The sequence below is a fragment of the Tachysurus fulvidraco genome, chromosome 23 (assembly GCF_022655615.1).
Source record: "Tachysurus fulvidraco isolate hzauxx_2018 chromosome 23, HZAU_PFXX_2.0, whole genome shotgun sequence".
In the NCBI taxonomy this organism is placed as follows: Eukaryota; Metazoa; Chordata; class Actinopteri; order Siluriformes; family Bagridae; genus Tachysurus; species Tachysurus fulvidraco.
In genome coordinates, this window is record NC_062540.1 from 7645871 (window position 1) to 7666669 (window position 20799).

Consider the following 20799-nt stretch of genomic DNA (forward strand, 5'->3'; position numbering starts at 1 on the left):
TATTTGCAATTGAGAAACTTTGTTATGGTCAATTCTGATTGTTTTCCTCAGTGTCCAGCTCAGACCCTTATGGATAAGATATTTGATTGTAGGATAGACACTAAACAGGTCCTGAGCAGCATTTACACACTGCTCAGTTCATTCCATGTGACCAATCTGGACATTCTGAAACACAGGTGGGAATCTGACTTGGATGAAGACATATCGGACGTGGTCTGGCAAAAGGTCATACAGAACATTCACTCATCTTCGGTGTGTCTGAGACATGCTGTCACTCAGTTTAAAGTGGAACACCGTCTACATTGGTCCAAAGACAAACTGTCCAAGATAAAGTTGGACTTGGATCCTGCATGTGATCGCTGCAAGCAAACACCCGCTACACTTCTTCACATGTTTTGGACTTGTTCAAAACTTCATGGATATTGGCTATTTTGATGCATTTTCCAAAATATGTGGAAAAACTGTGCACCCATGCCCTTTGACTGCATTATTTGGGGTGATCAAGGTGGATGCCTCTTTTAGCAGGTGCCAGGTGAACATGATCGCTTTTTGCTCTCTGCTAGCTAGAAGACTTATTTTGTGTAGGTGGAAGGATTCACGCCCACCGACATATGGACTCTGGATTAGAAAGGTCATGTGTCATATACATTTGGAAAAGATTAGATACAGTATTAAAGGGTCGGTTGAGAAGTTTTATAACATGTGGATGCCATTTATGTCTTATTTTGAAAATGTGTCAACTGACAATTTTGTGTAATTGTCTACACATGCCTGTGTTAAGAATTGTATGATGTTACCTAGAGGCCTTACTATTGTTTATATTTCTTATTGATCCAGTAGGGGGGGGGGGGTGTGTGTGTGTTTTCTTTGTTGCTGTGTTAATTTAAATGTGAAACTGAAACTAAATCATTAAAAAGACTTTGTTTAAAAAAATGCCATTGTTGAAAAAAGTAATTTTTAATTTGCTATCAATTCCAAGAATATCTCTTGTTACCTTAATCCATATTCTATTTCCTTGCAGCATAAGTATGAGGTAATACATATAAAAATCCTTCTGTCATGCTGTATATGGCAAATGGGTTATTGATAATTAGCTCAAATACAGTCAAAATACAGCAGTTAACATACCTTTAAGATAAATTAAAATCATTCATTCATTCATTCGTTCATTTTCTACCGCTTATCCGAACTTCTCGGGTCACAGGGAGCCTGTGCCTATCTCAGGCATCATCGGGCATCGAGGCAGGATACACCCTGGATGGAGTGCCAACCCATCACAGGGCACACACACACACACTCTCATTCACACACACACGCGCGCACACACACACACACTACGGACAATTTTCCAGAGATGCCAATCAACCTATCATGCATGTCTTTGGACCGGGGGAGGAAACCGGAGTACCCGGAGAAAACCCCCAAGGCACGGGAAGAACATGCAAACTCCACACACACAAGGTGGAGGCGGGAATCGAATCCCCAACCCTGGAGATGTGAGGCAAACGTGCTAACCACTAAGCCACCATGCCCCCCAATTAAAAACATAATACAAGTAATTGTAAAAATTCTATCTTTAAAATTGCAGAGTTTAAATTATTTTTATAATCATCAATTTTCAAAGTCAACTATTAAATACCATTTTCATAACTGAATGTTTGGGCACCTGGTTTCACCATGCCTGATTAAAACTACAGTTGGCTTTATGAATTTTGGTCAGTCAAGACTATCTAGTTGGTCTATCTACTAGTTGGTCTTGCACATTGTCAGCTTGTTTGGAAACACAAGTCTGCAGTATAATAGGAAAAACATCTAATACCCATAGTAAAATATGTTGGTGATTTATTAAGGCTTGGGTCTCCCTTGTGTCAGGCAGTTCAAAGGCTCTTGTAAAGGATATTTAATTTTCTAAGTAGCTAAAAAGCAGTTGCCCCTGCTAGGATACTGAGAGCTTTTATCATGAAGATTAATCATACATACATCCAAATCATAATTTCTGCAGTTGGTAACATAATGAAGCAAGGTGTAACTATTGTGGTATAGTGAGCAAGTATGTAATCAATGCCTCTATGTTAGGTAAGGGTTGTATTTACTACATTTCTGCAGGTGTCACCTTGAACCCTAGACCTATCTGAATTTGTACGAGGTGAATGCCTGAACTAGTGTCACCCATTTTCATTTGTGATGATGTAGTTTAAACATCTGCTAAAAAAATACTTGGTTTAAAAAATAAAAGAGAGTCAGAAGCTCTTTTTGAAAAACTGCCTGCCTTACAAGTCTTCTTCCACACACATCAGTTTCCAGAGTCAAACCTAACCCCAGCCTAACAGATTCTGCTATAACACTGACTAGCTTGTGCCCACTGAATCTTTCAGTGCTCCCTTTATTTATAAAATGCCCCTGAAGCAAGTAAAAATTATATTTGTAACCTGTTATCACGCTGCTGTCATCGTTGCCTTCCTTTGCTTTTTCATCCAAAACAACTTTGATTTTGGATGGCTTTGAACACTTTCCAGCAGTTTCTTTCGTTTTGGATTTCCTTATATTTTCAGATTTTAAAACAGGGTACGTAACATTATGGGTCAATTGTAAGTCAGTTATAAAACCTCCTTTAAGCAGAAGTGATGAAGCTCCATCATGAAGACAGCTGGCAGAAGCAGGCACCTCAGATTTGCTCTTCTTTGATGTCAGTAATTTCTCTTCTTTTTTCTTTTTCCCCTTCACCTTTTCATCTTTGGGAGCTTTTGATGATGACTTTATTCTCTTTTTCTTAATGTCTTTTAATAAACCTGAGACACAGAATGTTTAAAATTATTATGCAGTAAAAAAGTAAAAACAATTTAGTAGAGTTTAATCAGACTACTAAACAAGTTTCTTTAATTGAATCTTGTAATAGTTTAAAAGTATTGAATGACAATAAAGAGATTATCTTTAATTGTCCCTTGGTCAGAAAATGTTTGCATTGGTTTAAGCTTGCATGCTATCTTCTTTGACATAGAACATGGGGTGGTAGATGATAAAAGCCTGATATATACAACGTATGTACGAGTGATTCCCTGTGATCCTCTGGGTTAGGGTTAGGTTAGCCCTACCCTAACCCTGCTAATACAAGGATGGTATAATTCACACCATACCAGGACCAGACATCATTAATTTTCTCCTTACCATCTATTTTGTTGGCTATAAGAAAAAGAGTAATATAATACAAATATTTCCAAATACCACTCTACAACCCTTAAGTATTATACAGGGCTTAGACAATGAAACAAACCAACAGATATAGTGTAGCAGGCTATATATGCACAGCCTAGTTGCCAACTTTTACTGATTTCACATTCGGTAAGTGAGAGTATAATGTGAAGTTGGAATTAGCAGAGCAATAGCACAGCTGTACATAAAAAATTGCAATCCACTCAACACAATGGGAGACATATCAGAGTTCAAAAGAGGACAAATTGCTTCTGCACAGCTCACTTGCATCTCATACAGTCATGAATGACAAACTACATCCAACAGGAATAACTGTCAAAGCAAAAGAATGATGACAGAGAATCACAGCTTCCCAATCCACTGCAGAATTAAATGCAGACCCTTACTCTCCTGTTTTCAGCAATTCTGTTTGTTGGAAGCTCCACAGAGTCAATATTGAGTCACCAGGTCTGCATATTATAAATCCATTTTTGAGGTGTTTTTTTATAGGAGTCCGTGAGAGAACATTTTTCTCCACCAATAACACAAAGTTATCCGACCAATGTGAGACTTGTCTTTGTCATTTCCAAGACAAACTGATCTGTGGTCTAAAACCAGTTTCCGTTTCATTGTCCACTACCTGTAGATAATATTTTTAACAACTTTCCGTAGAATTCTGTCAAAAATACATCATACAGATCCAAAACACGTCACACTAAAGTTGCGTATTATAAGGTTTGATCTTGATTAAGAGCAGTTTTGAGATTACAAGCTTTAAAACTAGTAGAACTCACATTCACTTGATTTACAAGTCTTTTATTATTTTTTTTATTTGTTTAATGCATTTATTTTACAAGTTAGAAACATCAAAGACAGATTTTGTGTGGTAATATTCTAAATTGTTTACTGGAAGTCACTTTCAGGTAAGGTAGAATTAAATTGTACATTTGTGAGTGTACATGTTATTTAAGTCTTTTTCAATATCATAAGACAATACATTAGCATAGGAATTACAACCAAAATTCAATTTCCATCTAACTCAGCTAAACAAACCATCATTGCCTCTCATCATTGCTCCCTCATTGTACTCCTGTGTACTATTATAGACCCATTTTATCATCATGGTAATGATAATTAGTGGAAAGTTTTAATAAGAAACACAGGTTTTATAGCTTGTCTTAGAAAATGTTGCAAGATTTCGAACATACTGCTGAAATTGACACCTCTTCTGCATGTGCATGTAAATTATAAATCAAGCCTAGAACAACACAAAATTATGATAATATAAAATATGATGATAATAAAATTAATTCATAATGTCCATTTGGCATCAACAGTTTGAGAACTACAAATCTACACTTTTAGTTTACTAAACAATAACAAACAATACAATAAGAGTACATTTTAAGTGTGGTCACATTCAGAAAATTATTATGAAATAAAACATAACACAAAACTCTTAATGATGAGTTAATGTGCGTAAATGCCAGCTAAAACCTTATTAGTCTGAGGCCACAAGTCTTTTCAGCAACCTATGATTTACTAATATGAAATCAAAATACAAATATAAAACATTTCTATAACAAAAATAACTACATTTATTGGAGTGCAAACTTTTCAAGCAGTCACGTTATGATTACATGACTAATTTGATCAATTATTGAGCATATAGTTATAAGAATAAGCACATCCCAAAGTATTCATTCCCAGATTTTTATAAATCAAATTAACACACCCTTACCTTTATTACACTTTCCAGTGAAGTCATTTAAAGATGAATGCTGTGAGATGTCAGCCTGTGGGGAGTCATCTAAGGAATTATGAATCTGAGAATTATCCTTCAGAGATGTCACGTCATTGGAGTTCTTAGTGGTCAGATCCACTGCATCAGTTTTACAAGCAGTGTCATCTGTCTGGTCATTTTCTGGCAACATATCTCCCAATTTGTTGATAATGGACCTATCTTCTAACATTAAGGAACTTTCATCCTGGCTGTGCACACAACAATCCACTGCTTCAGACCTATTAACATAAACTATCCCAGCCAAAGATATACAATTATTAGTCTCTGTTTCCCTTATATCATTTAGGGCATTTTTTCCAGAAGTGGATTGGTCCTTGCTGGTACATACATCCTTTTTAACAACAGGTAAAATATTTTTATCTGGTTCTTCTGTATAGGGGATACTCAAAGATGACTCTGGGATTTTATCAGGAACTTTACTGGAGTGGCCCTCCGATTTACACACTGAACCTGTGACATTGACTTTATGGTAAGTCCAGCTTAATTCAGATATATTCTTGGTTTTTAATGGACAACATGTCATATCAGAATGCTGCTCCGAATCATGAAAAGCTGCATGATCTGTTTCCTGACAAGTAGATAATACAGCATTTGTATTAGCTATAACAAGGGGCGACTCAGATAACGTCTGAGCAGATAAAAGCTTTTCGGAAGAAACAGAAGCACTAAAAGGAAAAGAAGAGGCAACAGAAATAGATGTAGGGAATGTATGAGGAATAGAATTATCAATAGCTGTATCAGTCAAAAGATTTGTTTGAGGGCTTGGGAAATTAGGAGGGGTTATCAAAGCCCTTTGCATAGGTGCCAAAGAGTAAGAAGGTCTGGGGAGTACAGGAAGATGTGTACTTTGAGATAAAGGTGACTGAGTAACCTGTAGACCCTTAGAATCTGGATTGTCTACTACATGTGAAAGGTCTACATGTTGAACTGCAGAGGTTTTGAAATGTGATGCCAGAGACTGTCTCGGAGATCCTTTGATGCCTTGACTCATTTGAGAACTATCAGATATTAAAGTTGAAATTGTTGCAGGCAGTGTAACAATAGATGGAGACATAGGAGGACTTAGTGGTTGGACTTTTAAAGAAGGTGTGGCAAGTAATTGAGGTGTGGTACTCAATGCTGATGGTGTGCTTATTCCAGGCTTTGCCAATACTGAAGGCTTCACTGACAAAGGTCGAAGTGCTACCAGAGTAGGCTCAGAAATGGTCTGATGAAATGTTGTTGCCGCTGACACTGAAGTGGCACAGACAGGATTTTGACTCAATTCCTTGAAAGTAGTTTCAATGTCAACCAACTGCTGGGCTTGCAAATTATGCTCATTGGTAGGGAGCAGGGAAGTTCCTGAGGCCTTCACAGATAAACTGTCTATTGGGAACAGCTGTTGAGTGGCAGATATTTTCTTACTATCACTGTAATCTTGATCCACTTCTTGTTTGGAATCATTTCTACAGACTGGAGTCAACAAGAAAAGATAAATTAGTTTACTAAACCATGAGAGAAATTAAAAAAAAAATCAAAAATGTATTTAAACAAGTCTAGAAATTTTAAGTGCTTCATGTGCTAAAGGTATCTTTTCAATAGCATAATTCAACATTATATTTTAATATGTTCCATGTGTGCATTTTGTATTCCTGAATTATTTCAATGGTAAAATATAGAATATAAGAAAAAAAATTAAAACCAGACAAATCAATAGCTAAACTTGTAGATAACAATATTACTATATCTGACAAACCCTCACAAATGTTCATGTAGGTTTTCTTTCCACCATTGCCCTAGGTTTGCTTATTAGGTATAAATCTAAATTTAATTTGACATTAATTTTTATATTTCTGTAAGGTTTTTTAGACAATGTCCAGTGTGTATACAAATAAACATGAACAAAATGCAGCTGGTAATTAACAATAATTGCCATTTCAGATAAAATATTATATAAATGACCATGGTAATGTTCAGTTTTCTTTTAATTTGCCAAAAATATGCCAAAAACTCGAGATGGAGTTAATTTCTTAAACTTTTAAACTGATATTAAAATCAGTGAAACTCTTTGTGTCCTAAGTACATTGAGGCTCTGTACTAAACTGCTCTAAAACTGCATTTTTAAACTGACATCTTTGGAACTTTTTGTCTACTTCTACCAATGGTTATGCCAACATAGGTTATTCCATACTTGCTATGAGAATTCAGGTTATATTATAATAAACTTTATAACAGCTGTTTTTCCAATATTGTTGGATTGTTTAGATTGTGGCTTCTAAAAACCCGTGAGAACATACACACGTGGACAAAATTGTTGGTACCCTTCGGTCAATGAAAGAAAAACTCACAATGGTCACAGAAAAAAATTTAATCTGACAAAAGTAATAATAAATAAAAATTCTATGAATGTTAACCAATGAAAGTCAGACATTGCTTTTCAACCATGCTTCAACAGAATTATTTAAAAAAATAAACTCATGGAACAGGCCTAGAAAAAATGATGGTACCCCTAGAAAAGACTGAAAATAATGTGACCAAAGGGACATGTTAATTCAAGGTGTGTCCACTAATTAGCATCACAGGTGTCTACAATCTTGTAATCAGTCAGTGGGCCTATATATAGGGCTCCAGGTAGTCACTGTGTTGTCTGGTGACATGGTGTGTACTACACTCATCATGGACCAGAGGAAGTGAAGGAAAGAGTTGTCTCAGGAGATTAGAAAGAAAATTATAGACAAGCATGATAAAGGTAAAGGCTATAAGACCATCTCCAAGCAGCTAGATGTTCCTGTGACTACAGTGTGACTACATATTATTCAGAAATTTAAGATCCATGGGACTGTAGCCAACCTCCCTGGACATGGCCGCAGGTGGAAAACTGATGACAAATCAAAGAGACGGATAATTCGTATGGTAACAAAAGAGCCCAGAAAGACTTCTAAAGAGATCCAAGGTGAACTTCATGCTCAAGGAACATCAGTATCAGATCGCACCATCCGTCGTTGTTTGAGCCAAAGTGGACTACATGGGAGACGACCAAGGAGGACACCATTGTTGAAAACAAATCATAAAATAAGCTAGACTGGAATATGCCAAACTACATGTTGACAAGCCACGAAGCTTCTGGGAGAATGTCCTATGGACAGATGAGACAAAAATAGAACTTTTTGCCAAGGCACATCAGCTCTATGTTCACAGATGGAAAAATTAGGCATATCAAAAAAAGAACACTACTTTCCCTACTGTGAAACATGGAGGAGGCTCTGTTATGTTCTGGGGCTGCTTTGCTGCATCTGGCACAGGGTGTCTTGCATATGTGCAGGGTACAATGAAATCTGAAGACTATCAAGGGATTCTAGAGAGAAATGTGCTGGAGAGTGTCAGAAAGCTTGGTATCAGTCACAGGTCATGAGTCTTGCAAAACACACAGATAAAAACACCCAAGAATGGCTAAGAGGAAAACATTGGACTATTCTAAAGTGGCCTTCTATGAGCCCTGACCTCAATCCTATTGAGCATCTTTGGAAGGAGCTGAAACATGCCGTCTGGAAAAGACACCCTTCAAACCGGAAACAACTGGAGCAGTTTGCTCATGAGGAGTGGTCCAAAATACCTGCTGAGAGGTGCAGAAGTCTCATTGACAGTTACAGGAATCGTCTGATTGCAGTGATTGCCTCAAAAGGTTGTGCAACAAAATATTAAGTTAGGGGTACCATCATTTTTGTCTAGGCCTGTTCCATGAGTTTATTTTTTAAATAATTCTGTTGAAGCATGGTTGAAAAGCAATGTCTGACTTTCATTGGTTAACATTCATAGAATTTTTATTTATTATTGCTTTTGTCAGATTAAAGTTTTTTCTGTGACCATTGTGAGTTTTTCTTTCATTGGCCAAAGGGTACCAACAATTTTGTCCATGTGTATATGAAGATGGCACATGGGGATGTTGTTTGTAGGTTCGTGTCTGTTGAAGGGTGGCTTTTAATAATGGCATGTTGTATTAAGATGATTTTACTGCCAAACAGATTTTTGGCTTTAGACTGTTATAGTCAGGTTCAGACTATATACTACCTTGTTTTGTTGATAAGGGTTTATCTTTGCTGATCTATGTCAAGTCAAAATTGGTCTGCATGGCTGTCATCCCAGAAGGAAGCCTCTTCTAAAGATGATGCACAAGAAAGCCCGCAAAAAGTTTGCTGAAGACAATGGTTTGCTTCCTATCTGGAAGGTCACTCATATCAGGTAACATGGAAAGGAGTGACAGCTGCTCCACTCAGACTCTCCACTCATGTCCCACAGGGTTCAGTACTTGGTCCTTTTCTTTTCTCCCTGTATACTCACTCTCTTAGTAAAGTTTTCTCTTACCACTGCTATGCTGATGATACACAATTTATCTTCTATTTCCCACCCTCAGATACCACAGCTTCTGATCTTAGCATGTCTGGCAGACATATCATCGTAGATGACGGCTCACCATAAGGATCTGCAATATCCCTACACAACAATCTGATCTCCCCTTCAGTCACAGCTCACAACCTTAGGGAAATCATGGACAATCAACTTTCCTTTTCCTTGCATGTTGCTAATGTAATATGTTCATGTCACTTTCTTGCACACAAATGGACCAGTTCCTCCTTACCTCAAAGCTTTTATTACTCCTTGCACTGCACCTCACACCCTCAGAGCTGCCAGCAGTGCTCAACAGGTCCCACCATCCCTCTTACTCAGAGAGAGGGTAAGAGTAAATTCCCAGACATCACACCTACTAGCACCCATTCGGCTCCATTGTTCTCCTGCTTTTGTTGTGCAAACACACCCATTACCTGTGAGGCCTGGCACATTTGCATTTGTTAGCTTACACCAAGGCAGGCCGAACCTTTGTGTGTGACATGGAAACCTTCAGAAATTTCTGCCGTATTTATACAAAATACACACATTGACAATATATGGATACAAAAGTCTGTTTTAAAGTGTTTCAAACTTTACAGTGTTTGCAGACTCGGTGGTGCATGGAACTTAGAACACACACAGTCTTGTTTTTTTTAGGTGCATAAATTGTCAAGGAGACACTGCCACTTTTAAGCACTAAAGTGGAAAATACCTTTCGCTGTGCAGTGTCTTTTGCAAGTTGAGGAAGTTCACGCCGGACTTTATTCACCGTGCCCAGTAGCGTTGTTTTGCACTGCAGCAGTCTGTGTGACAGTGACAGTGAAGTAAAGAAATTGTCCATCGTGACATTTCTCCCATCATCCAAAAATGGCTCCATCAGATTCATGACCACACACTCTGCCAGCCTCTCTCCCTTCTGAAGACTGGGGTCCTTTCCCAAGTAAGGAGATGCATTGCAGATATATTTGGTCTCCAAATCCGTGGCTATCCAGAATTTGATCCCAAATTTGTCTGGCTTGGTTGCGATATACTCTGTGAATGGACAACGAACCTTGGTAGGGAAAAGCTTGTGAAGTTATTTCATCCCATGGGTTCTCTTACCACTGCTATGCTGATGATACACAACTTATCTTCTCTTTCCCACCCTCAGATGCCACAGCTTCTGACCGGATCTCAGCATGTCTGGCAGAAATTTCATCATGGATGACTGCTCATCAGTTAAAGCTCAATCCTAGGAAAACTGAACTGCTGTTCATCCCAGGTGATTCATCCCCATGTCATGATCTTGCTATATCCTTGCACAACGATCTGATCTCCCCTTCAGCCACAGCTCGCAACCTTGGGGTAACCATGGACAATCAACTGTCCTTTTCCTCTCATGTTGCTAATGTGACTCGCTCATGTCGGTTTCTTCTCTACAACATTAGAAGGATTTGGCCATTTTTGTCCACACAGACTGCTCAGGTACTTGTTCTGTCTCTTGTCATTTCTAGACTGGATTACTGCAATGCACTGCTGGCAGGTCTACCTATGAACGCAATCCGTCCTCTGCAAATGAACCAAAATGTAGCTGCCCGGCTTGTTTTCAACCTGCCAAAGTTCTCGCATACCACCCCGCTGCTGTGATCCCTCCACTGGCTTCCGGTAGCTGCACGCATCCGATTCAAAACACTGATGCTGGCCTACAAAGCCAAAAATGGACCAGCTCCCTCTTACCTCAAAGCCCTCATCACTCCTCGCACTGCACCCCGCAACCTCCGATCTACCAGCACTGCTCGACTAGTTCCACCATCTCTCAGGGTAAGAGGCAAGTATACTACAAGACTGTTCTCTGTTGTGCATTCAAGTCCAAGCATTAGTGACACACACTAATGCATTTTCATATGAAACCGCACACTTTTCTGGCCTGGTTAAAAATGTATAAATGTTTACTCCAAGTCGTTGGGCGGCGAAAGCCTGAGAAATCTTTTTCTCTCTCTATGTTTGATGTAATTACTTTATAACTGGAGAGATTGTTTATTTATAGATTCACAAACATTTTTCCATGGTTTTATCCAACTTGTTGTATTATAATTGATTTAAGATTGAAGAGAGTGTTATGTATACTCCATCCCAGGGCAAATGACTGGCAATTTATTGAGATTCAATGTCACTTTTTAGACATGGGTAGAAATGTAGAAATAATTATTTTTGGGTTATTTAACTTATATAATGCAAGTTAAATAAATATAATAAAATTTTCATTTTAACTTAACTTCAAATTTAATAGCTTAGCTGTATCTAGTTTTGTTATCTTGACCTCTCTGCCACAAGGTCATGATTAAATTACCTATTGTCAATTGAGAAAGTGTCTGGAGATATCAGCTGGACCCAGCATTTAGAACTCGAAGAAGGTAAACTGTGATGCCCAAGTATTTTCTAATTAATTGCATACACTCTGTCGTCGTGGCCTAATGGTTAGATAGTCTGATTCGTAACCCAAAGGTTGTGGGTTTCAGTCTCGAGCCGGTCACAACTGAGGTGCCCTTGAGCAAGGCACCGAACCCCCCAACTGCTCCCCGGGCGCCGCAGCATAAATGGTTGCCCACTGAACCGGGTGTGTGTTCACGGTGTGTGTGTTCACTGCTGTGGGTGTGCACTTTGGATGGGTTAAATGCAGAGAACAAATTCTGAGTATAGGTCACTGTACTTAGCCGTATGTCACGTCACTTCACTTCTTAATTGCCTTAATTGCCTAAAATTCCCCAGGTGGATATTTACCAGAAATTTACTGTAAATTTTCCACCACTTTTCAACCCTAACTAAAGCAAATACAGATCATAACGGATTAAGGACTATGAATGACGGGACCAAAATAATACATTTTCCACAACCACAGGATACTTATTCTAACATGGTTGTTTAAGAAATCAGATGATACTCACACAACAGTTAGGGTAAAAACTTTTGTCAGCTGAAACTCATGCAATGACTGCTAAAATTATCAAATCATAGGCATTTATTTATTTTCTTATTTAATTCCAATCCGCAAGTGTATTAATATCAAGTAATATTATGAGACTGGTTACTTACAGAAACGTGCAATCATGCGTAAGCAGCAAATACCAATTAAAAAATAGCAAATAAAATTTTTATGGCCTAGTGTTAGCCTCAGACATCATGCCCAAAAACCATTGGCTGAACATACAGTCAGGTCCATAAATATTGGGACATCAACACAGTTCTAACTTTTTTGGCTCTATACACCACCACAATGGATTTGAAATGAAACGAACAAGTTGTGCTTTAACTGCAGACTGTCAGCTTTAATTTGAGGGCATTTACATCCAAATCAGGTGAATGGTGTAGGAATTACAACAGTTTGCATATGTGCCTCCCACTTGTTAAGAGACCAAAAGTAATGGGCCAATTGGCTTCTCAGCTGTTCCATGGCCAGGTGTGTGTTATTCCCTCATTATACCAATTACAATGAGCAGATAAAAGGTCCAGAGTTCATTTCAAGTGTGCTATTGGGTCAACTCTCCAAGGTGAGATCCAAAGAGCATTCGTTAACTGTGAAGCAAGCCATCATTAGGCTGAAAAAACAAAACAAACCCATCAGAGAGATAGCAAAAACGTTGTCCCAATATTTATGGACCTGACTGTATGATGCATACAGCACACTTCAGGTTGTCATTTGATTAGATGGATTCTACAGGATTTCCAGGCCACATGGTTTACAATTGTGACACTGAACACTTAAGTTAGATCAGCTAAATGCTTGATTTCCCAAATACAGTATGTGAAGTACATGATACAAACTCATTAATTTGCATGACTTAAATTAACAATATATGGCTGCACAGTCTGTTTTCACAGGGACATTGACTTAATGCTGAACAAAACAAACTGTAAATAGTTTCTGTCAATTAGACACCCTTCATGGGCAATCCTAGGTCAATAAAAGCTACTCTGAAGTCCAGAACATCTGCCATCAGTCTGAACATCTTTTTATATTTTTAATTCTACTACTGACCATTCTGAGCAAGTGAAAGCTTCTCTCATTTAGCTGCATTCAAAATATCCTGTTTTCAAAAGACCACCGACTATGACTATTACGGTTGACCAGAGAAGCATGGACATGCACATGGTCAGCATCATTACTGGAACCATGTCCTGTGATCTGATGAGACCAAGATAAACTTATTTGGTTCAGATGGTGTCAAGTGTGTGTGGCGGCAACCAGGTAAGGAGTACAAAGACAAGTTTGTCTTGCCTACAGTCAAGCGTGGTCATGGGAGTGTCATGGTCTGGGGCTGCATGAGTGCTGCCGGCACTGGGGAGCTACAGTTCATTGAGGGAACCATGAATCCCAGCATGTACTGTTACATAATGAAGCAGAGCGCGATCCCCTCCCTTTGGAGACTGGGCCACAGGGCAGTATGCCAACATGATAGCAACCCCAAACACACCTCCAAAACAACCACTGCCTTGCTAATGAAGCTGTGGTTAAAGGTGATAGACTGGCCAAGCATGTCTCCAGACCTAAATCTTGTTGAGCATCTGTGGGTCATCCTCAAATGGAAGATGGAGGAGCAAAAGGTCTCTAACCTCCAGTAGCTCTGTGATGTCATCATGGAGGAGTGGAAGAGGACAACCTCTGATGCTCTGGTGAACTCCATGCCCAAGAGGGTTAAGGCAGTGATGGAAAATATTGGTGGCCACACAAAATATTGAAACTTTGGGCTTAGATGTGTACTCACTTTGTGGACAGTGGTTTAGATATTAATAGCTGTGTGTTGAGTTATTTTGAGGGGACAGCAAATTGACACTTGTTATGCAACTAGTTCACCCACTACTTGACATTGTAGAAAAGTGTCATTTCTTCAGTCTTGTCACATGAAAAGATAAATTAGATTAGATTAGATATTTTCAAAAATGTGAGGGGTGAACTCACTTCTATGAAATAGTGTATATAAAGTAGACTGACACCATCACTTTCAACTAGAAACCAGCAACAAACCTATGAATCCCATTATGAAATGTCACAGTGAACTATAGCTTTAGTCTGTAGTACCCGTACTCATTACAGATTTGGTTCACTCTCTGCTGTTAATAATAAACACCTACATTTTTCTGGAAAGGTTTTCCACTAACCGGAAGACAATAGTGAGCAAGGCACTGCAAACAGGGAAGTAGGCCTTTTACACAGATCTGGGGTTGAGGTGAGACCTGTTTTGCAGGCAATATAAGCTCCTCCACACCCACCTTATCAAACCATGACTTCATGGACCGTGCTTTGTGTATAGGTACACATACAAGTGTTAATCAGGTGTCCACAAACTTTTTGAACTTGAATGATGTTCAACTTTCATATAGGAGTTCATAATTTTAGTTTTCAATATTGTTGGTTTAGGAAAAATACTTGTGTAGCGTCTGGTACAGGTCATTTAGATTTCAGGTCCCAGGCACCCTAAACTTCAGCATATAATCTTCAATCCATCGATGAGTAACCCAGTTTTACACATAACTGGCTCCAGAATGACTGGAGTCTATACAAAGACCAGATAACCCCATGCCACTTCTCTGATTGAACTCATAGGAGCCCTCAACCAGAACACACACACACACACAACAAAATGAAACATTCCTTTTACTAATAAAACAAGTAGATAAGATACACTTAGATTCTTATTCTTATAACCCTGTTGTAATGTGTTTCTTCTGTTAAGGCTTGCCTGACTTAAAATTATTTACTCCTTACTTTCCTGACAAGGGTGTGTTTTATTCATGTGTCAGAATACAACACTGTAGTAACATCAGTTACACTTTGATTACTGATCTGTGTATGTAATGTACCGCTGCCTTTATACCATCATTACCCTTCATGTTTAGTATCCAAATGACCACAAAATTATCGGTTACTCGTTTTTTCAAACAATGGTGTATTTTATTTGAGCACAAAAGGCACCATACCGTCTTAATACACCTTGGATAAAAATTTGAAGTCATCTTAAAGTTTGATAGCTAAACCACACCCACAGACACCTGAAACAAAGGGAGTTTTTCCCTCCGAAATCTCAGGCCGTAGTATTGGCCATCTCCCCAAAGATGGGTGCAGTTTGCGACCTTTAAATTGTCACAAACACCACCAATCCGTGGTCAGACTTTCGGAACAGCTTGGAGACGACTCCATCTTCCTTCAAAGAAGTTCCAGCAAGCTTCACTTCCAAGAACGACAACTGCTCTGATCTTCAGGAGAACTTGGAAGAACGTCTGACCCCCCCCCCAACTGACTCTTCAGAGATTTCTCTGTTGCATCCGGACTCTTGTGCAGTAAGCCAATGCAAGTAACCGTTTCCTTTACCAACCAATTTAGATGCGTATTTTAAGTATTAACCTTGTATTTTGTCTTAAGGTGAATTTAAGTTTCCGGTGATGATTTCCCAGTTAGGGTGTAATTAATTTTGAAGTCTAAGCTTGCCATTCCTTTCCTTCCTTTCTCTAATTTCTTCTTTCCAGTCTCTTCCTCCCTTTCCCCAATTTTAATTTCTTTTGTGTTATTTTATTTTCATCTTCGTTTTCCCTATTTATTTTGTTTGTTTGTGTAGTTAGATTTATGTTGTGTTTGTCTCATTCATTAAATGCCATATTTTTGTGCCACAAGTGATTGTCTCTGAGTATCGCTCACAAACTTAAGGTACCTGCAACATCTGGTCTGAACTACATGCTCTATTAAGTTAATTTAATTTTAATTACGGTATAAAGTAAAAGGGAAGTGAATCTTTCTTGGCCGGGAAGATACCGCTTTCATAGAATTAATAAAGGTTACACGGCCTGTTCGCCAGACGAACAGACCAAATAAGTGTAACGTTAATTCCATTACTGTTAATTTCAACTTAGGTTAAAATATTTAGGAGTCACTATAACACGTTATAATTACTTATAAATATTTACCTTGCTTCGCAAGCCAAAATCGCTACACTTGAATATGTAAGTAACCAAGTAAGTAAATGAATAAATAAATAAATAATCTTGCCATAAAGTAAGTTTATATTCAGCTATATATCCAGCTTCGTTCAGCTGTTCTATGTTTTTGTGTGTTTCTCTCTTCAGTCTCTTCTGAAGGTGAAATGCATGCTCAATTGGGATAAGGTCTGATGACTGAATTGGCCAGTCCAAAAGTCTTGTTGATGAAGTCCATTGCTGTATCGGTAGTGTGTATTGTGATATTGTATTTCTGCATAATAATTTGTAATGTGTTTCTTTGTAAACTGCCACACTAATTGTAGTCTTCTAAATGCATTATTCTGTGACTATCATTATTTTATGATCAATAAAGTTTAGTGAGACCATTCAAAAGTAGCCATGCAAATCCAAGACATGCAAATCCCTCCACTGGCATCAACAAATGATTATGAACAGATCCTTTCTTTCTCCACACTTTGACCTTTCCATTACTTTGCTAAAGGTCTTGGTTCCAAAACTATATTACCACTGAGTGATTTTATTCTAATACATCACCTCAAATTAATATTTTGCAAACCCAAATGGCTTCAGGGGGGCACAACAAAATAACTGGTTTTGCCGTTCCAATAATTTTGGAGGGGACTGTGCTATGTCCTTAGTTTAGATCTAGCTACATTAACATATTATATGTTATATAAAACATTAAATAAAATTATTTAAAAAAAATTGTTATCAGTGTTCACACGCACAAGCTTCTCTGCCTTCTCACTTTGCAAATAACATTGTGATATTGATATTTACCTTCTCTTCATTTTTCTCTTTTAAAAAGTAATGATAAATTATTTATTAGTCCAGAATTGCTAGCCTAAAAGGGAAAGGAAAACCATTTCAGGTTTAAGGAGAGTGTGACTATGTGTGTTTTACCAGCTGTGAATTTAGGAACTGCAAAAGTAATTATCCTGTACAAATCATTAATTAAGGATTAATTATTTGAAGATTAGTATGTCAATCATCTTCTGTTTTACTTGTCAGAAGGAAATGCTTCTCCCGAAATCTTCCGGTATTTAACCGCAAAGCAAAATGCAAGACTGGCAAAATAAACAGCATAAATGCCAATGGTTGGCAGTGCATAGACAGTAAAATTATTTCATAAAAGCCTCTAATAACAACCACACACTTAGGTTAGCCATCCTTATACTTTTTTATATTATTAATATTTTTTTATTTTGTATAACCTAGTCTTTTTACCTAGTTTATTATCTTTTTCAGATATTTTTTATATGCATACATATAAAATTAGCATTGAATTAAAATATGAGATATGCATATGATATGTATACTCCTAATAAGTTAACATCATTTAGTGCTTTGCAAATAATGTTTACCTTGAATCCCAGCAGAATGGTCCACAGTGCCTCTCCCTGGACTCTGCTTCCTCTGGGGGGAACAATTATCATGCTTTGAATTTGGTGACCTCGTTAATGCCTGCACTGGCATGGAACTATCAGTACTGCCATGGCCCATGTGATGATGTTGCAAACTCCCTCGTAGGGTGGTAAACATCTGTGCAGTAGGCATCAGTGGTGTCAGTTCCAATTGTTCTGAAGAAAGAAGTGTATGCTGTGATTGATAACAGGGTGCTCCATTTGGCACCATGCCAAAATGCTGCTGTTGATGATTAAGCACTTGGTTTGGGTATACACCATAGATGCCATGAGAATATGGTACGGTCACAGATTCCCCTTGCTCTTGGCCAGGACACCCCTGACCCCAGTGCTGGTCTCTTGTCACTGGGGCTTGCTGAGAATTCCCTATGGTCCTGTTGATTGGATAGTGTCCCTGAAAGGCATGAGAGGATTGCTGCTGTTTTTGGGCTGTTCCATGGCCAGTGCCACAGCCAGAGTCCATGTCAGAATTATAATGGTTTGGTATCCACAAGTAGTCATATTCCATGATGGACTGATGATGCTGATAAGAGGAAGGAGGAGGGTCGGGGCCAGACTGACTGCCCTCATCTGCAGCAGTAATGCCATTCACATTCATATCACCCTTCAGATCTGTACATAAAATAAAAAAAAAACTCACAGATATCACAAAGATAACAAGGGATAACACATTTATTACAGTTCATACTGTTTGCTTTTTGTCTCAAATTATATTAAGTACATAATTTATTGCAAAGTGATTTATGGTCAAGTAGAATGCTAGTTGTGCCAACCACTGATTTATAACCACTTATTACTAAAGCAATCAATAATATTAATGCCTATTGGAGAGGTCATAGCAAAGCAACTGGTGACTTGCAGTGATAAAATCACTGTGTGTGTGAACATAACCTTACTTACATTCACCTAAATAATAAAGTATTTTTTTATTCCCTGCATGTATATACATGTACATAACATACAGTCCCCTTATAAAGTACTGGGTGGACAAGGACAATTCTTTTGTTTGGATATACACTTACGTTATTCAGGTTTGAGATCAAAACATGAATATGAGTTTCTTCTGTTATATTTGTATCAGAATTTCAGGTTTTGTCCTTATATTTACATACAGATGTGCCAAACTAGAACAAGGTGATATTCTATATATATATATATATATATATATATATATATATATATATATATATATATATATATATATATGTGTATAAATATACATACATATATATATATATATATGTATGTATATATATATACATATATATATATATATACACACACAAAAAAACCTAGAAAATTGCATGTCCTTTGCTTGCTATGACTGCATAAAGTTGGAACCCCCTGACAACACCAATTTCCAGAATTCTTGTTTTGTGATTGTTTTCCAGGCTTCTAGATCAATGTTTTATCATCTCTGGTCTTCAAAATAGCTAAATTTTCACCCAAAACACAGATTTCTGGTCCTTGTGTAGGTTTTCTTTGTTTTTGTTTTTTAACAACAAATGCAGTCTTCATAGGTGAATGCCAACTGTCTACTTAATTGTTATTGAATTAATCGAAGAGTGTAGCATGAACCAGTTTCTATCGTGCCATCGAAGAAAGATTGGGCAATCAAAATTTTTTTTTTAAAACATGCCATAATACGCAGGAACTCCCTTGTAATAATAATAATAATAATAATAATAATAATAATCTTAAAATATGGAAATGGCAAACGTGTTATTCTAAAATTTTAACACATCAAGACATACATAATAGGATAGAAAAGCTACTGTCTCATATTTATTTTTTGAGCTCAATCCGACATGCCTTCATTCTAAGAACATAAAAATAGGCCTTGGTGTTCCAATACTTTCGGAGAAGACTGTATTGGGTTAGCATTACTACGTAACATTACACATAAAAGGAAAGCAAAAATTACTTTTAGAGCTTGCTCACTTTATATTCGCATCTATAACTTAATGTAACATACGTCAGAAAATGAATTGGCAATCAAACATACTACAATTAAGCAAGTTGCTTTGATCATTTCTTTCATCTTTGGTATGGTTATTAATTTAGCTCTCAGACACAGATTAACAAGTCGTAGTTTACGCAGTAGTATTGGGCCTATAGAACACTGTTAACGGCGTGATGCAATGCTATTTATTTTCTTAAGAAATGTAACAATGTCTACATGCATAGTATTTTCCTCCTCAATGCGTGCACCATAACATCTCGTTATAAATAGCACATGCGTTTGGTAGTGAAATCATCCGTGTGCTTACCTTTAGTTACCTAAATTTATATCGATAAATTGTTAGCAAAGGTGCACCAAAATTCAAAGGCTAGAAAATTATTCAAGTAAAATGTATGTGTGTGTGTGTGTATATATATATATATATATATATATATATATATATATATATATATATATATATATATATATGATCAATCTTTTTTTTGGAGAAATCGCAAATTATAAGTATGCTATACTGGCAGCTACAAATATGTACCCTTTGTTGGTGCCACACATTGTTTTATTGAGGTACGGCTGAATTTTTTTAATCATCGCCCACACGGTCCAATGTTTTTACTCAACAAATAATTTTAAATGTCCTAACCTCGTATTCCTACGATTAAACAGACAACACTGCCTTTGGATCCCGGTCTTACAATCTATAAGATGACAGAAGTGACCTTAATCATAAAAAGTCTTTCTCTAGGTTTCAAATTAACAAACATGGCTGCTATTTTCTGAACGCAGCTATGATCACAGACGAGAACTCGAGACCAAAGAGGAAGTACCTAGCCCGTTACGCAATACGGAGAGCCACACAGCCCAATGTCTTAGCGTATAGCAATTCAAGCAACTGTATGAATATGTGCAAAAACAAAGTATATCGTCAACAGTTTTGTAACGTTTGAACTTTAATCCTATTTTTATTCTGTAGGGTTTAATATGCAGTTGGCAAGGTTTAGGAGAGTGTTTGAGCTCACCTCAAGACAGGAAATGCTCATAAGGGTGTGATGGTTAGTTGTTTGGCCATATAGTGCATATAGAAC

At 37.5% G+C, this 20799-nt stretch overlaps 1 protein-coding gene across 11 annotated transcripts in view; it reads right to left on the minus strand.

The window, feature by feature from the left end:
- baz2a (bromodomain adjacent to zinc finger domain, 2A) overlaps positions 1-20522 on the minus strand; it is a 76224-nt gene extending 55702 nt beyond the window's left edge. For 8 of the 11 annotated variants that reach the window (XM_027145049.2, XM_027145050.2, XM_027145058.2 and 5 more), the window contains exons 1-4: positions 20358-20522; positions 17692-18363; positions 4931-6445; positions 2430-2789 (exon numbers count right to left, since the gene is read on the minus strand). In XM_027145049.2, coding sequence (XP_027000850.1) covers positions 2430-2789; positions 4931-6445; positions 17692-18349 — 2533 coding nt within the window. In that variant the 5' untranslated portion in view covers positions 18350-18363; positions 20358-20522. The remainder of the gene's footprint in view (positions 1-2429; positions 2790-4930; positions 6446-17691; positions 18364-20357) is intronic. The other 3 variants (XM_027145055.2, XM_027145051.2, XM_027145060.2) reach the window with 3 other exon arrangements.
- Positions 20523-20799: the final 277 nt, after the last annotated feature.